General features: G+C 37.4%; 1 protein-coding gene across 2 annotated transcripts in view; it reads left to right on the top strand.

The window, feature by feature from the left end:
• The window catches only part of DHX15 (DEAH (Asp-Glu-Ala-His) box helicase 15), a 47,664-nt gene extending 34,950 nt beyond the window's left edge, over positions 1-12,714 (top strand). For both annotated transcript variants that reach the window (XM_010576854.1, XM_010576855.1), the window contains exons 11-14: positions 1,033-1,155; positions 3,439-3,629; positions 10,752-10,921; positions 12,149-12,714. In XM_010576854.1, coding sequence (XP_010575156.1) covers positions 1,033-1,155; positions 3,439-3,629; positions 10,752-10,921; positions 12,149-12,266 — 602 coding nt within the window. In that variant the 3' untranslated portion in view covers positions 12,267-12,714. The remainder of the gene's footprint in view (positions 1-1,032; positions 1,156-3,438; positions 3,630-10,751; positions 10,922-12,148) is intronic.
• The last annotated feature ends 778 nt before the right edge of the window (positions 12,715-13,492 follow it).

Genomic DNA, 13,492 nt, shown 5'->3' with positions numbered 1-13,492 from the left:
GCTAATGTGGTCCTAAGCAGCTGGAAAAAGATAAATGGTTTGTAGCATCTTGCTTAGCATTAATTTTATTAACATTTAACCTCTTAAAAATTACATCTACTTAAAACCAAACGGATTTTTTTTCCTCCGGTAGATCTCTATAAAGTGAAAATCTCTTATAACTACTTCCAGCATCTTGTGAATTAGTATCGATATTACAAACCTTTAAGAATGTTGAGAGACCATGAATTAAGTTGGCTGCAATACTATTTGTGGTCTTTGGTAGTCTGTATTTGGAAAGGGAATGTTAAAACACAATTTTGGGATTCAAGACAGACTAAGTCAGATTTATGTAAGAGAATATAATGATAGAGAAAGCTCATCACATTGCGATTTTTTTTTTTTTTTACAAGTAGTGCCAAAGGACGGTTTAACCTTCCACCACTACCGCTACCATCACAACCTATAGACTTGTATTAGTACCTTCATTCACATGTTTCTGTATACCAGTGCTGATAACAATACCATCTGGGTAAGAGGACTTGACTACACTAGTGTGTTCTGTCTAGTAGCAGATTTGTGATAAAACTCATGTTTGTTTAGACTGCTAGTGCAGTACAGTTTCAGAACTATCTTCTTCACTCTGTCCATAGAGGGTTTCTGAGAAAGCAAATTTGCAATTAAAGTGTGTTGTTACATGGGGTACTAGCTCCTGGTAGAGCTATCAGCACTGGCTCTTGAACTAAGATCTGTTCAGCCTTCCAGTATACATAGGCAATCTTGATGGCCTTCAGACTAGAGATTTTGATGCCTACATATAGTTCTATTAAAATAATCAGGTACTCTGTAGCTTTGAAACCCTCTTGTCTTACAGATGTGGTTAGGTGTTGATGTACCAAATCAAGGTAGTAAACAGTCCAAGATGCAGTTGGAGGCCATCCTGCCCTGCCCTATGCTCTGTGAACTGACCTAGCTAGGCCTTGTTCCTCTATCTGTGAATGCGTGACTCATCGATATGGGCGTTTGTGTTGGGCCCATACCAACCTTGTTTAGTCCCACAGTGTTTTGTTCGCCCCACGGAAGCAAAGAAAGCAGCAGATGAAGCCAAGATGAGGTTTGCCCACATAGATGGAGATCATTTGACGTTGCTGAATGTCTACCATGCTTTCAAACAAAGTAAGTGTGCACCTGTTTTAGCAAAATTATTTGTAATACTTTGTCCTGCCAGCTTTTGTTCCTGGGTTCCAAGGACAGTTGAAAGGCTTGGGCTTGTTTTTTGACCCACTGTACTGTAATCTTAAATATTTTTTTTAAATATGTAAAAGATTTAAGTACTACTTTCCTTGGGGGGGGGGGGGAAACAAAAAACTAGCCAAAAGATCATGTAATAAACCGATGAGTACAGAGAGAAGCCAGGCTTTTAAATCAATGCTGAGTAACCTTGGACAGAAGGAAGTAAGTGTTCCTATAATTAAGAAATCTTGGAAGTTTGTTATCTGACAGTAATTACAGAAAAATCTGCTTAATTGCTTAGTAATTTTTCAGGGAGAGCGGTGCAGAAAATACTGTGAATTTGGAGAAGGAATATGTTCCTAGAACCAAAACCTTTTTAATCCTAACTTTTTAATATAGTTAGGAATTCTGTAATAAGGCCTTGGGATGGATTGATAGGCAAAGGGGTGATGCATCAACAAGAAGTAACTTAGAGCTGTACAATAAATTTATTTAATTTACCTCATTTCTATGTATGGATTTTAGGGAAAATGTATGGTCGTCCTCAGCATAGGTAAGCATATTTTAGCAGCTTGAAAAAGATGGGAATGAACAGGTGAAGCTAGGAGTTCTCTTGAAAAATGTCTGTGCAGGTGGCACACTTCTTTAACAGTGACTTGTCCTGGCGGCAAGTAAAAAGATGACTCGTAACCACCAGCCAGGTTAAATTAAGTGCTCCAGTTGTATTTTCTTGTAAGCAAACAAAAAAGCAACAATCTTTTATCCTGAGTAAAACCAAACACAACTCAGTGCCCCTTTCTGTTGCAGCTTTGATCTAGGAATTTGCATTGGAACATTCTAACACTGTATCATTATGTGGCAATCCAAAATAAGGCTATCTTCAGAGTAGAAGTCCAAACAAAAGTATTCAAAACTGTTCAAAACAATAGCCAAGAGACTTCTACTAAACACCTGTGAATTGAAGACATCTGTTGCTTGTTTTTTTCTATTAGCTTTTTAGTTAACAGGATCCGGTATGTCTTGCAGACATTTTTGTGTGTGCATGTTTCTGGAAGCTGCTGCTTTCATGCTCAGGTTACTGAAAGATGGAATTATTTGGGGAATAATCTCTTGTTCAGTTTCACTGTGAAATTGAGTACGGTTTTTGGGATTCAGGATCAGAAGACAAAATGCTGCTACTGTTTGTATCTAGAACAATATAAAACAGTTATGGGTTATCTAAAATGCACAGTTCAAATGGCATAGAAAGTAACATGCTATGGTACTTAAATTATGATTCTACTGTATAGTGTACAAGAGTGTCAGTGTTCATACTTCATTTTAAATATATTCTGTAAGATAAAGCGCAGAAAGAATTTAAACTTTCCTCAAATTATGTAACCTTCCTTCTTTTCAATGCAAATTAAGAATAGTCTTTCTCTGTACAAGAGATACTTTGTATTCATTTTTAAGGCTGGTTTTGTTAGATTATTAAACTGATATCACTTGAGCATCACTTGAAAAGTAACAGAATTGGTAGGGAGAACTGGGTTTCCTGGTGTTAAACATGCAGGTTTTTATCCTGACAGAATGGCTTAGGCTTAGTGTCTTAACAGATTTCTTATTAGAGCAATCAGCAGTAGAAACAGTAACTTAAGAGTACAGAGTTCTGTTACTGACACTGTATTTTGCCAGTCACCTACACTTACTTAAACTGCTGTGAGGTGCATCACACTTAGTATTAGATTAGCTCTTAACTGTTACTTGAATGCTTAACTTAAGGAGGGTTTAGTTTCTCAAATACAATATAATTACGTACAATCTTCTTTTGTGTTCATTGCACACTACAGTTAAAAGATTGTGCAGTGTTCCTTATGTTCAGTTACATTTTACACTGCAGTTTTGAAAGATGATTTTTCTAGTTGCAGGGTGTGATTTTTGAAATGTGCAAAATTTATTGGTGTGGTATTTCAGCAAAACATCAGCAATTGTGTGTATGTTATGTTGGTGAGGGGGGAAAAAAGCTAATTTTCTTTTGTCCTGACCACATGTTTCCTGAAAAGAAAACAATTTGGGCAAGTTATCTAAAGCAAGAAATTGACTGAATAAGAGCTGTTGTTGTTTATAAAAGTTTATGGGTATTTTTTTCTGGTTCATCTGACTGATCAATTGGATATTTGGTGTTTTATTTACTTGTTCTAATTGGATGAAATACTCATTTTTGATTCATGTTTTTAAATATTGCAGATCATGAGTCGGTTCAGTGGTGTTATGACAACTTCATTAACTACAGGTCCCTGATGTCTGCAGACAATGTACGCCAACAGCTGTCACGAATCATGGATAGATTTAATTTGCCTCGTAGAAGCACAGACTTTACCAGCCGAGACTATTACATCAACATAAGAAAGGCATTAGTTACTGGGTATTTCATGCAGGTATGTGTGTGTTCTTGTAGGGAACATAGTTCAGTGTTTATGTGGCTTTTAATGTTAGTATGTTTATTATGATTGATCAAAACTTTATGAATGATACTTAAATTATATATGGGTAATTATATTACCACCTAGCCTTTGTCAGGTTGCTTGGTTATTACTCAAGTAGTACTTTCTTTAGTCAAATCTTAGTTGGAAGAGAAGTTGTAAGCAACCTTACTAGTATCAAAATACTGTTTCTGGCATGACCAGTCAGGAATTGACTGCTAACTTCTGAATAGATAAGGAAGTAACTTCATAAGAAATTTCAAAGTAACTGCAGAATATGTAGTTCTTAAATTATTTGTAATCTGATATGAATAGGGTAAGTATAGTTGTATATAAATATTAATTATATGTAATCCTTATAGAAGGGGGGGTCTTTTCTTTTGCATATTTTCCATATTTATATTTCACTTTTAAATTACATGAGTCACAAGTACTGTAGCAGGTCTGTAATCTCAAAATGTATGCTGTTTGTAACTCATTTGCCTCTTGTACCAGGATGGTATGGAAGCCAGCTTCCACTGCTACCTCCTGGATGCTTTGCATTTTGAATTAAGCATGCCTCTGAGCTAGAATGCAGGCTGTGTTTTTTTCTTCATTGTGTTTTGTTTTGGTTTTTGGGGTGTGGGGTTTTTTTTGTTGTTGTTGTTTTTTTGGCATAGTCCCTTTGTGCTGTGTTTTTTCTCTTCAGCATTCATCCCTGGGGCTAGAAGAATCTCTTTGCTGGCTCTTGTAGACGCAGGGGTCCAGAACCTGTAATGGGAGTGGATCTTCATCCTCATTGACTTTGGACTGTTGGGATAATGTTTTTCCCAGCCAACATGTGTTCTGACACATCTTGGCAATGCCTCTTCTACAGCCTAATATCTCACTTCTGGAGAACACAACTTTGTTATCCTTAAGAGGCTGACCAGTGGCCATGGCATTTCCTAATTTTTCACTTGAGCTATGCTCTAGTGGTATTTGAGCACAAAAGCTTTCCAGTTGAAAAGGGAACCATTGTTTAGTGCTGTGCAGGTTAGAATGGCAAGCAGCTTGAGAGGCATGCACTTACCACATCCTGACTGGGGCACAGACTTGGGTACCACATACATTTAAACCCCTCTCCCTGCCCCACTGAGGAATCAGTGCCTTCCCCAGAGCTAAGCCAGTCAGTTGGTAGCAGAAACATGTTTGTGAGTTTTCAGAATATTTTCAGAATATCAATGTCAGTAACTACATTTTGCTGTAATGCAAATGGGAGATTAAGGCTGTTGGCTGCTTCTAAATATTAAAATGGTTCTAAAGACTGACTTGCTGTAACCCTTCAGACAAGCAGGCTAGTCGCTGTTCAGTCCTTGCTTTTGGGACATGTTTTCCTCATCCTGGGGGATGGTTTAGTATGCATTCCCACCTACACCTTTAATTCTGTAAATGTTTTGCAAGACAAAGAACAGTTCTGCCCAACAGTCCTTGTTGGGCCCTAGCTGGTTCAGGCAGGTCCGATTGCCACAGTTGCACTTTTGCTTGTCAAGAGCACCCTATGGGTTCCTTCATTTGCTTGGACCTATAGGAGGTCACGTCCTTGGAAGTTTGTGCATTGTCAGTTTGTTTTATGTTACTCAGAGTGAAACTCTTCCTGTAATAGATGTTTTCCTGCTGTGGATGTGGAACTGCACTATCAGTGCAGGTAGCTTTTTGGTCTCTACTGTCCAGGAATTAAAGATCTGACTTGATATTTTTGCTGTGAATAGAGTAGTAGGCTCACACAGATGAAAATGAAAGCCTTTCCAGAAGCCTCCTTGGGCTTCCATGGTCAATAGGTTGTTTACCACCTCCCTCACCCAATATACCTAGTTGAGTTTTTGGGCTGAATCAAGAGGCAGCTATGGCAGACCTGTTGAAGGTATTTGGGGAGGAAGCCATTTCAACAGTTTCTCTTCTCCTTTGACGTGTTTGAGTCCATTTTATTTTGAGTTTCTTTGACTTTAACCTCCATGATAGTGTGATAGCTGTTTGACCTTGACTCTGTACCTTCTGTCATGAATTCCCATGTTGCTTTAAGTAACCTTCAGTAGAAAACGTAAAAATACTTATAAAAACTTACAAATACCTAGAAGAGATGTTGCTTACCTGCAGCTGAATTACCTAAAAATGTAGTCTGTATGCACATTGTACCCTCTCTAAGCAGATATTCAGGCTCTGGCATTTGGGGGCTCGTGTTCAGAAAACCTGAGTAATTAAATGCATACATCATTCTTTGTCCTCTTAGTACAGAACATGTGAGGAATTCCAAGTCTGAGCACTTGCAAAGTGTGTGCAGGTACTGTAGATGGTCTCTGCATGTAAAGTACTAAGGTCTATGGGCAACACATGGCAGAAGTTGATTCTTCAAATTCCTTAAGTTTAAAAATGCAGTGTGAAGTGTAAAAAACCAGTAGTAGCCATTGTTCTGAAATAGTTCAGAATTGGCTGCATTGTTTTATACTTTGGTGATTGCATAGTGTCCCAAAAACAATCATAAAATTTTACTGTAGAAATTCCTGTACTAATCAAGACCTGTGGTTGATGTCAGACAGTGAGCCTGTATTAACTATTGAAATAGTACTAATTATATAGTTAGTACCAAGTACTGTAAATTTGCCTGCCTTCAGTTGCGTGTCAGTGACTGATAAGTGTGGAATTTCTGGTGATGAATTATGTCTTTACCCTTAATATTTAAATACAAATTTGAATTCCAGTAAATCTGCCATAGATGGGCAAAGGGAAGAGTAAAATAGTTTCAAACTGCCAACAATTCTGTGTGTAGAAAAACTTCTGTAAGGATAGATACTGACAAGACGTTAAGTGTCTCATAAAATTTCTGAGCTGTGTCCCTGGTTTCTTCTCGTTTTTAGAGTGGTAAACTTTTGTTGGATTTTTTCAGTAAATATTTCTGTATCACACATCAGAATCTGCAATGTATATATAAAACGGAGCAAGAGTGATGCTTGCAAGATTGCTAAGAAACTGCTCATTGAAAATAAAATACCTCAGAGAAATAATGCTTTCTCAATACTTTAGTGCTAGACATCTACCTTAAGAAAGGAGAGGGATTGGAAAATTGTACCAGTATAACAATCACAATTTGGTAACAAAACTCAAGAACTAGGTATAGGTGATTATTTACTCAACAGAAGTAGAAAAACTAAGCTTATAAATTTTTAAGTCTTAATAGATATGTAGCTGAAATAATTGTGTGGTAAAGATGAAGCAAAAAATAATTATACTACAGGAAATAAGGAAACTGTTGAATTGGAAAAGGTAAGCAAATAACAAAGTATCTTTAAGATGGGTCATCTTCTTTGTGATTTTTTTTTCGAGACTGGTATTGCCAGTTGTCTTAAAGAACTTAGGTTTTTATAATTGTATTTCCAATCTAGTAGTGAAGGCAGAACAAAAATTGATATTTCAAAATTTAAGGCAGAATTTAAAGGTGCAACAAAGTCCTGTGGTGTCTTCAAATCAAGCTTGGTATCTTTTTTTGGAAGATATGGCTTAGTCAAACACAGAATATATCAGGGTCACTCCAGAGGATGAAATTAAATGACCTGTGCTGTACAGGAAGTTGGATGTCAGATGATTGGAGTACTAATTAAAATCTCATTCTTGCTGCTACTCAGTCTTTGGTGCTATTTTTTATATAGAATGATGTATATTTTTGAAGTCTTTACATAATCAGGCTCCTACAATAATAGAATGGTAATAAAATAAACCTATGACATGAAGGTGGTCACTAGTGCATTTAATGGTATTCTTTTAGCTCTTTAAGAATGCAGAAGAACAGTTTAAAACTTTTTAATACCTTCAGAAACACTGTTGCATGCTCTGCAAGCAGAAATTTCAAAAATCCAAGGAACTGACATTGCTCCTCTGGTGCATACTAGCATTCTTTTTTTGAAAAGAAAGACAAAACCCAATCATTTCTCTAAACTGCCTGCCAAAATTTGTAGCCTTGAATCTAAAAAAGGTTGGATCTTGTGATGCTACTCCTGCTCTTGCCCTTTTAAGTGATTTGTATTTACAGTGTTTGACATGTTTGACTAAAGACCCTTGGTTGGGCCCTCTGGGTTCAGTGGTGTGATAGATAATAAATAACCACAACCACACTTAAAATTTCAGAGGAGGGCGTGTCATACTTAATAAAATTGTGACATCCTTGAAACCTCTGTTATGAGAACTTGAACTGAAACCTTTTCCTATGGTGGCATGTGCCATGGTGGCCGCTGTTTCCATGTGGGTTTGTCATGTTGATAAAATCATTATAATTGTCTCTAAATCATCAGTAGGTGGGCTTTCTCGGTCTGCAGAGTAACCTGTTGCAGAGATGCATGGGCTGGCTTGGTTCTTCATGATCCTTTGAGTCATGTTCGTGTAGCTCCTTATGTTGTGTAGTCAATACTGCTAATAGCTTTTTCCCTAATGTTTTATACTAATACATGACAGATTCCTTGATGATCTTGGGGTTCAAGTGTGTTCCCTAGTGTCTTGCATACTACCACTACTCATTGAAAAATGAACCCATTTCCTAGACATGCTTTGTATGATTCTGTGGAAGCTCATGCTTTTTATACTCTGAAAAACATCATAGAATGGTTGAGGTTGAAAGGGACCTCAGGAGGACATCCAGGCCAACCACCACTACATTGTATTTTACAGGCACTGGAATTGGTTGCATGCCAGGGGTTCGAAGGAGCTTAAGCATATATGCTGCCTCACCTGTGTCCTTGTTAACTCCCTTATGTCAACTGTGCTGCTTGCCTGAGCCCATTCTAAATTCTTCTAGCGTAGTGATCTGGCAAGCCACTTACACCTTCAGAGAAGAAGCAGAATTGGCTCTCTGTGTTGAAACAGCTCAGGCCAGGACGGAGCAGGAAGATGTAGTAGCTGACAGATCATCATTGCTTGCTGTGGAGCCATAGCTTCACGGTGCATATTTCATGATAGCGTTGCCATTACTGAACCTGAAATTCTTTACCAATCCGTGTGCTAACAAGCATACTTAATAGAAACATCTAAATAGGATAAATACTGTAGCTCAGTGTTAGCTCAGGATCGAAATAAGTCACAATAGTGTGTAACCACTTAAAGGTGACTTATCCCTGATATCCATGTTCTAAGGAAACTTTTTTTTTTCTTAATTTGGGTTATTCCAGTCCCTGTTCTTCTCTGGAAATTAAGACCTAACTATACTTTTCAGTAGCATTTCTTTTTTTTTTTTAGTATGCTTAAATAGTTATGTCAAAATCTTTTTACTTCAGAATTACACAAAGTAAACAAGAAATACAACTCTTTACTATCATTATAACTGACATGGAAAAGGAAATTGTATGTATTTGGGAAAGCTAGATGATAAGACTTTACTATTTTAGTATATCTAAGTGAGACTGAGGTGCTAAAGATAAATTGTCTTGATTTAAATTTAACAGCACACTGTTTTCTAGAATGAAACCTAAATAAATAAATAGTTTGTCTTTTTATAGGAAGAACAGAAACAGATAAAGCACCCAAATATGTTTGTAGGCGTGTTTTTGATCTGAAAAATGAAGTCGATTAAAAAAAAACAAAAAACAACAAACCACCTTCCTTTAAAAAAAAAAAAAGCATAATCCCGCAGCAACATATGTGCTGTGATTGTGCTAGGTCTGTGACAGATGAGTTTCTAGTCTAGTCTGGTTTGCAGCTACAGTGCTATTTGATTTTGCAAACATTGGATTGAGTTGAAAGAAATTAAGCCTAAATCGTTACAGACAGTGCACTGTTAATCTCCATTTAAAAGAGCCTCTCTTGGCTCCCCAGACTTGAAATGAAGTAGCAGTGTAATATCTAAAATCTTGGGTGAAAAGATTTGCAAACTATTGAAATACTTTGTTCCACTCCTAAAACATGTTCTGGATATTAATGTCATAAAATATAAGAGAGAAGCACACTCAAAATAAGTAGTTTGGTACTAAGAGATATTCTGACTTAAAATTGCAGGTAGCTATTGCTTTAGAAGTCCTGCAATTTTAACCTAATCAAAAAAAAAAAAAAGGGGAGCTATACCTAGGAATTAAGAAAACAAGGAAGTACACAGCCTGTATTAAAGGAGAACAGCTAATGGTGATCTGATAAAAAATGTCTTTCAGACATCTTTCAGCCATTGTCCATCCTGCTTAATCTTTTTACAGTATTTTTGTGTCTGTATATACATGCAATGAAGTAAGTGCTGAGGTCATCTTGAATTGCCAGTATCAAAAGGTTAATTTTAGTTACCTGTTCTGTTAGATTAACTGTTCGTACAGAGGATATCCTCCTAAGGATAACTGTCTGCTTTACCCAATCTTAATGAGCTAGGTATCAGAGCATCTCAGCGAGGTAGGCATTATTCCCTTTCACAGAGCAAGAAGCTTAGTCAGAGAGAGGTTAATTGATTTTCACCAAGGTCACAGCAGAAGTGTGTTGCTGAACCTACATTTTCCAGCTCTGAAGCTCATGCTGTAACAAGACTGTTCTTATTTCTGACATACTAAACTTCCTATTCTTACTGGACTGGCATTTTTTTCAGGCCCACTGTGTGAGAGGATTTGCAGAATAATATGTGCATCAGTAAAATTACTACTGAAACACTGCACTAATAAAAACTTGAAAGGATAACATGGTGGCTTACTGGTCCCACAATAGCTGCTGCAACGAAGTGCTTGAAGCAAATGTCTGTAGTAGACCACAGTTGACTTTGTGTGATGTTACAAACCTGTCCAATAGACATTTCTTTCCAGTGCTTCTGTTTGCGTTGCTGCTGTTCTAGTAATGATTCTTCTTTTTGGGTAATAACTATTTCTGTATATTGCTTGAATTGTATATTGGAATATACATTTACCATGGCAGTTTGCAAAAACATCTGGCATCTTGATTGTGTCTCTTAAAAAAACCTGAATAGTTGAAGTGGTCAAATAATGTGCCAAATTTAGATGAGGCTTGAAAGTTGGGCTAGTAGATTTTGTATAGAACACTTACCAGTCAGCTTTAAATCACTTCATTTAAAAATTGCCTGTGTTAATGAAAGAATGTCTTTTTACTTAGGTGGCACATTTGGAACGAACAGGGCATTACCTAACAGTAAAAGATAACCAGGTGGTGCAGTTGCATCCCTCCACTGTTCTTGATCATAAACCAGAATGGGTGCTCTATAATGAGTTTGTCCTTACAACAAAGAATTACATCCGGACATGTACAGACATCAAGCCAGAATGGTAAGCCAGAACTCTTAAAACAGTCATGACCTACTGTAAAGCTCTTGTTTTTCTTTTTCCTTTCTTGAAATTGAGGTAATTCCTTTCACTTTTCCTGAAGCTAATGTTATTAAAATGGTTTGGGGAACAACAATGGCATAGACTTGAGATCTTGTAGATGACTAAAGGTTTTCTTTGTGGATACACATTTCTGTTTGTAGGAGTTGTGTGTGAAACTCAGATGCCCAGGCTCTGTATGCAGTGCGCAGAGAGATGCTTGACTTAAAACCAGTTACTTTAGTAAGCCTGTTGAGAAGAAGCTGCTTGGAGATGCTAGGTTTGGGGCTATGTCCTAGCACCCATTTTTATACTTAAGAGGTACCAGTAGATGCCTTTGCTCTCAAGAACTGGGACCTCTCTTCGCAGTAGGTGTCTAATTTTTCCAGAAGGATCTGAACAGGATTCACTGCCACACGAAGGCACACGGTGGTAATACCGGTACAACCTGCCTTGTTGTAATATTTAATTTGTCAATAGCGTGTATAACAAGGAAATCGGAGGCCTGATCCTCTGCAGACAAGCAGAGATCTGAGTCTTCTTGCCTATCTTTAAAGTTGTACTTAAACTGCCAAGTTGTAAGCTTTGGGGATGTGGGATGCTTTTCAACTGTTGAAATTGTGTGCTGTTGTGCAGAGAGTTTAACAATTTGTAAGCCAGGAAACATAGCACGTGTGTACTGTCCGTAGTATTTTAATGGAAAATACATGTTTGAATCCTTCCTTAGAATTCTTTTTCTCAGCAAGCGCGGTATAGCCTAAAGCAGGATCCTGTGGCCTTGGTTGCATTTTCAAGCTTAAAATGGCTAAGGCTGAACTGTATTTTCAAGCAAACTGGTATTTAGCCACAGTTCTGTGGCTTGTGAACTTTGACATTAAGCAGCAGCTCTGACTGGATGGGGGCTACTATGGCACGTACTGAAGCAGCAGTGTGGGTCTGTAAGGGACATATGGCTGAACAGGAGCATCTTGTGAGACTGGAGTGTGTGCTTTTTTGCTTTGGACTTGGGCACTTGCACAGGATGGGACTGAGATTTTAAATGTGTGTGCATGTGTATAAATTTCCAATAATCTTGGAGTCGCAGAATGAGCTGAAAGTAGTGGATAATTTCTGTTTCCCTCGGTTGTAGAATTTCTGTAGGATGCATCTGAAAGTTTGAGTATTAGTAACAAACTTTTCCTTTTTTGACAGGCTGGTGAAAATTGCCCCTCAATATTATGACATGAGCAATTTTCCACAGTGCGAAGCAAAGAGACAGTTGGATCGCATCATTGCCAAACTTCAGTCCAAGGAATACTCACAGTACTGAATTTGTGCTTTGAACTGAAGTTATTCAGAGGACAGCTTTAAGAGATGAAAGGATTCAAAGTTCAAGTTGTGCTCTTCACTTTGGTTCAATAATGGCCTTTATTTGAAAGCTTTTTAATTTTTCTTTACAGTAAATATTCCATTCTGATTTCATAAATTAAACATTTATGCCTCCCTTTTGTGTTGACACTGTAGCTCATACTGGAAAAGCTGATCAATGTTTTGCAGTTTATTGAAAGTAGTTCTATATATAACAATGTTATAAGCATTTCTTTAGAAATGGTTGAAAATGCTTCTAAAAATGTGATTATCGACCATGGTATGCATGATCGTTGTAATTGTTGACATTCCTTTTAGAAGTTGTGAAATGTTACAACTTGTGCTTATGTAGACACAATCTTCAGCTTCAGTACAAAGGTACTGACTTCAATAAAGTCTATTTATACTAATTTTGTGCCACAGTATGTCAGTATTTCTATTGTTTTGATCAAAACATGAGAAGCCATTTATTCTCCCATTAAACTGCCATTTTATTGACATGGCAGTAGTTTCATATTTTAGTATTAAAAGTGCAGATGCTTAAGCAGCACAATTACGATGACATCAATATAATGCATACAATGTTGATCCCTTGCAAACTTGTTTAAATTATGTAGGAAATTGTTTTAAAACTGAAATGCATGCAGATGTTTTTGGAGAATGCTTTCTTCAAACATACTCCTACATATTTCTTGGACAGAACTGTAATAATATGTCCTGTAAAGTGAAGTGTCTGTGGCCAGTTAGAAATTACCCCGCTGGGCAATGTTCAGATACAGTTTAAGATCAACACAAATAATAGCATAAATGACACTGTAGGTCAAATTACATTGCACCATTGTAGTTTTGTGGTGATTTTTAGTGAAACATAACAGCATTTTCAATTTGGGAAAATTTTTTTTCACTTTTTGAAAATTGCTCGTCCCATGTGGAATTATACAGTAAGACTTGTTCAGAGGGCTGGAGCACCTCTCCTACGAAGACAGGCTGAGAGAGTTGGGGTTGTTCAGCCTGGAGAAGAGAGGGCTCTGGGGAGACCTTACAGCAGCCTTCCAGTACCTAAAGGGGGCCTGCAGGAAAGCTGGGGAGGGACTTTTTACAAGGGCATGTAGTGATAGGACAAGGGGTAATGGCTTTAAACTGAAAGAGGGTAGATTTAGGTTAGATATAAGGAAGAAGTTCTTCACT

The sequence above is a fragment of the Haliaeetus leucocephalus genome, unplaced genomic scaffold (genome assembly GCF_000737465.1).
Source record: "Haliaeetus leucocephalus isolate CR32 unplaced genomic scaffold, Haliaeetus_leucocephalus-4.0 Scaffold545, whole genome shotgun sequence".
Lineage (NCBI taxonomy): Eukaryota > Metazoa > Chordata > Aves > Accipitriformes > Accipitridae > Haliaeetus > Haliaeetus leucocephalus.
The sequence above is the reverse complement of the archived record's forward strand: the minus strand, read 5'-3'. Positions and strand labels throughout refer to the sequence as shown.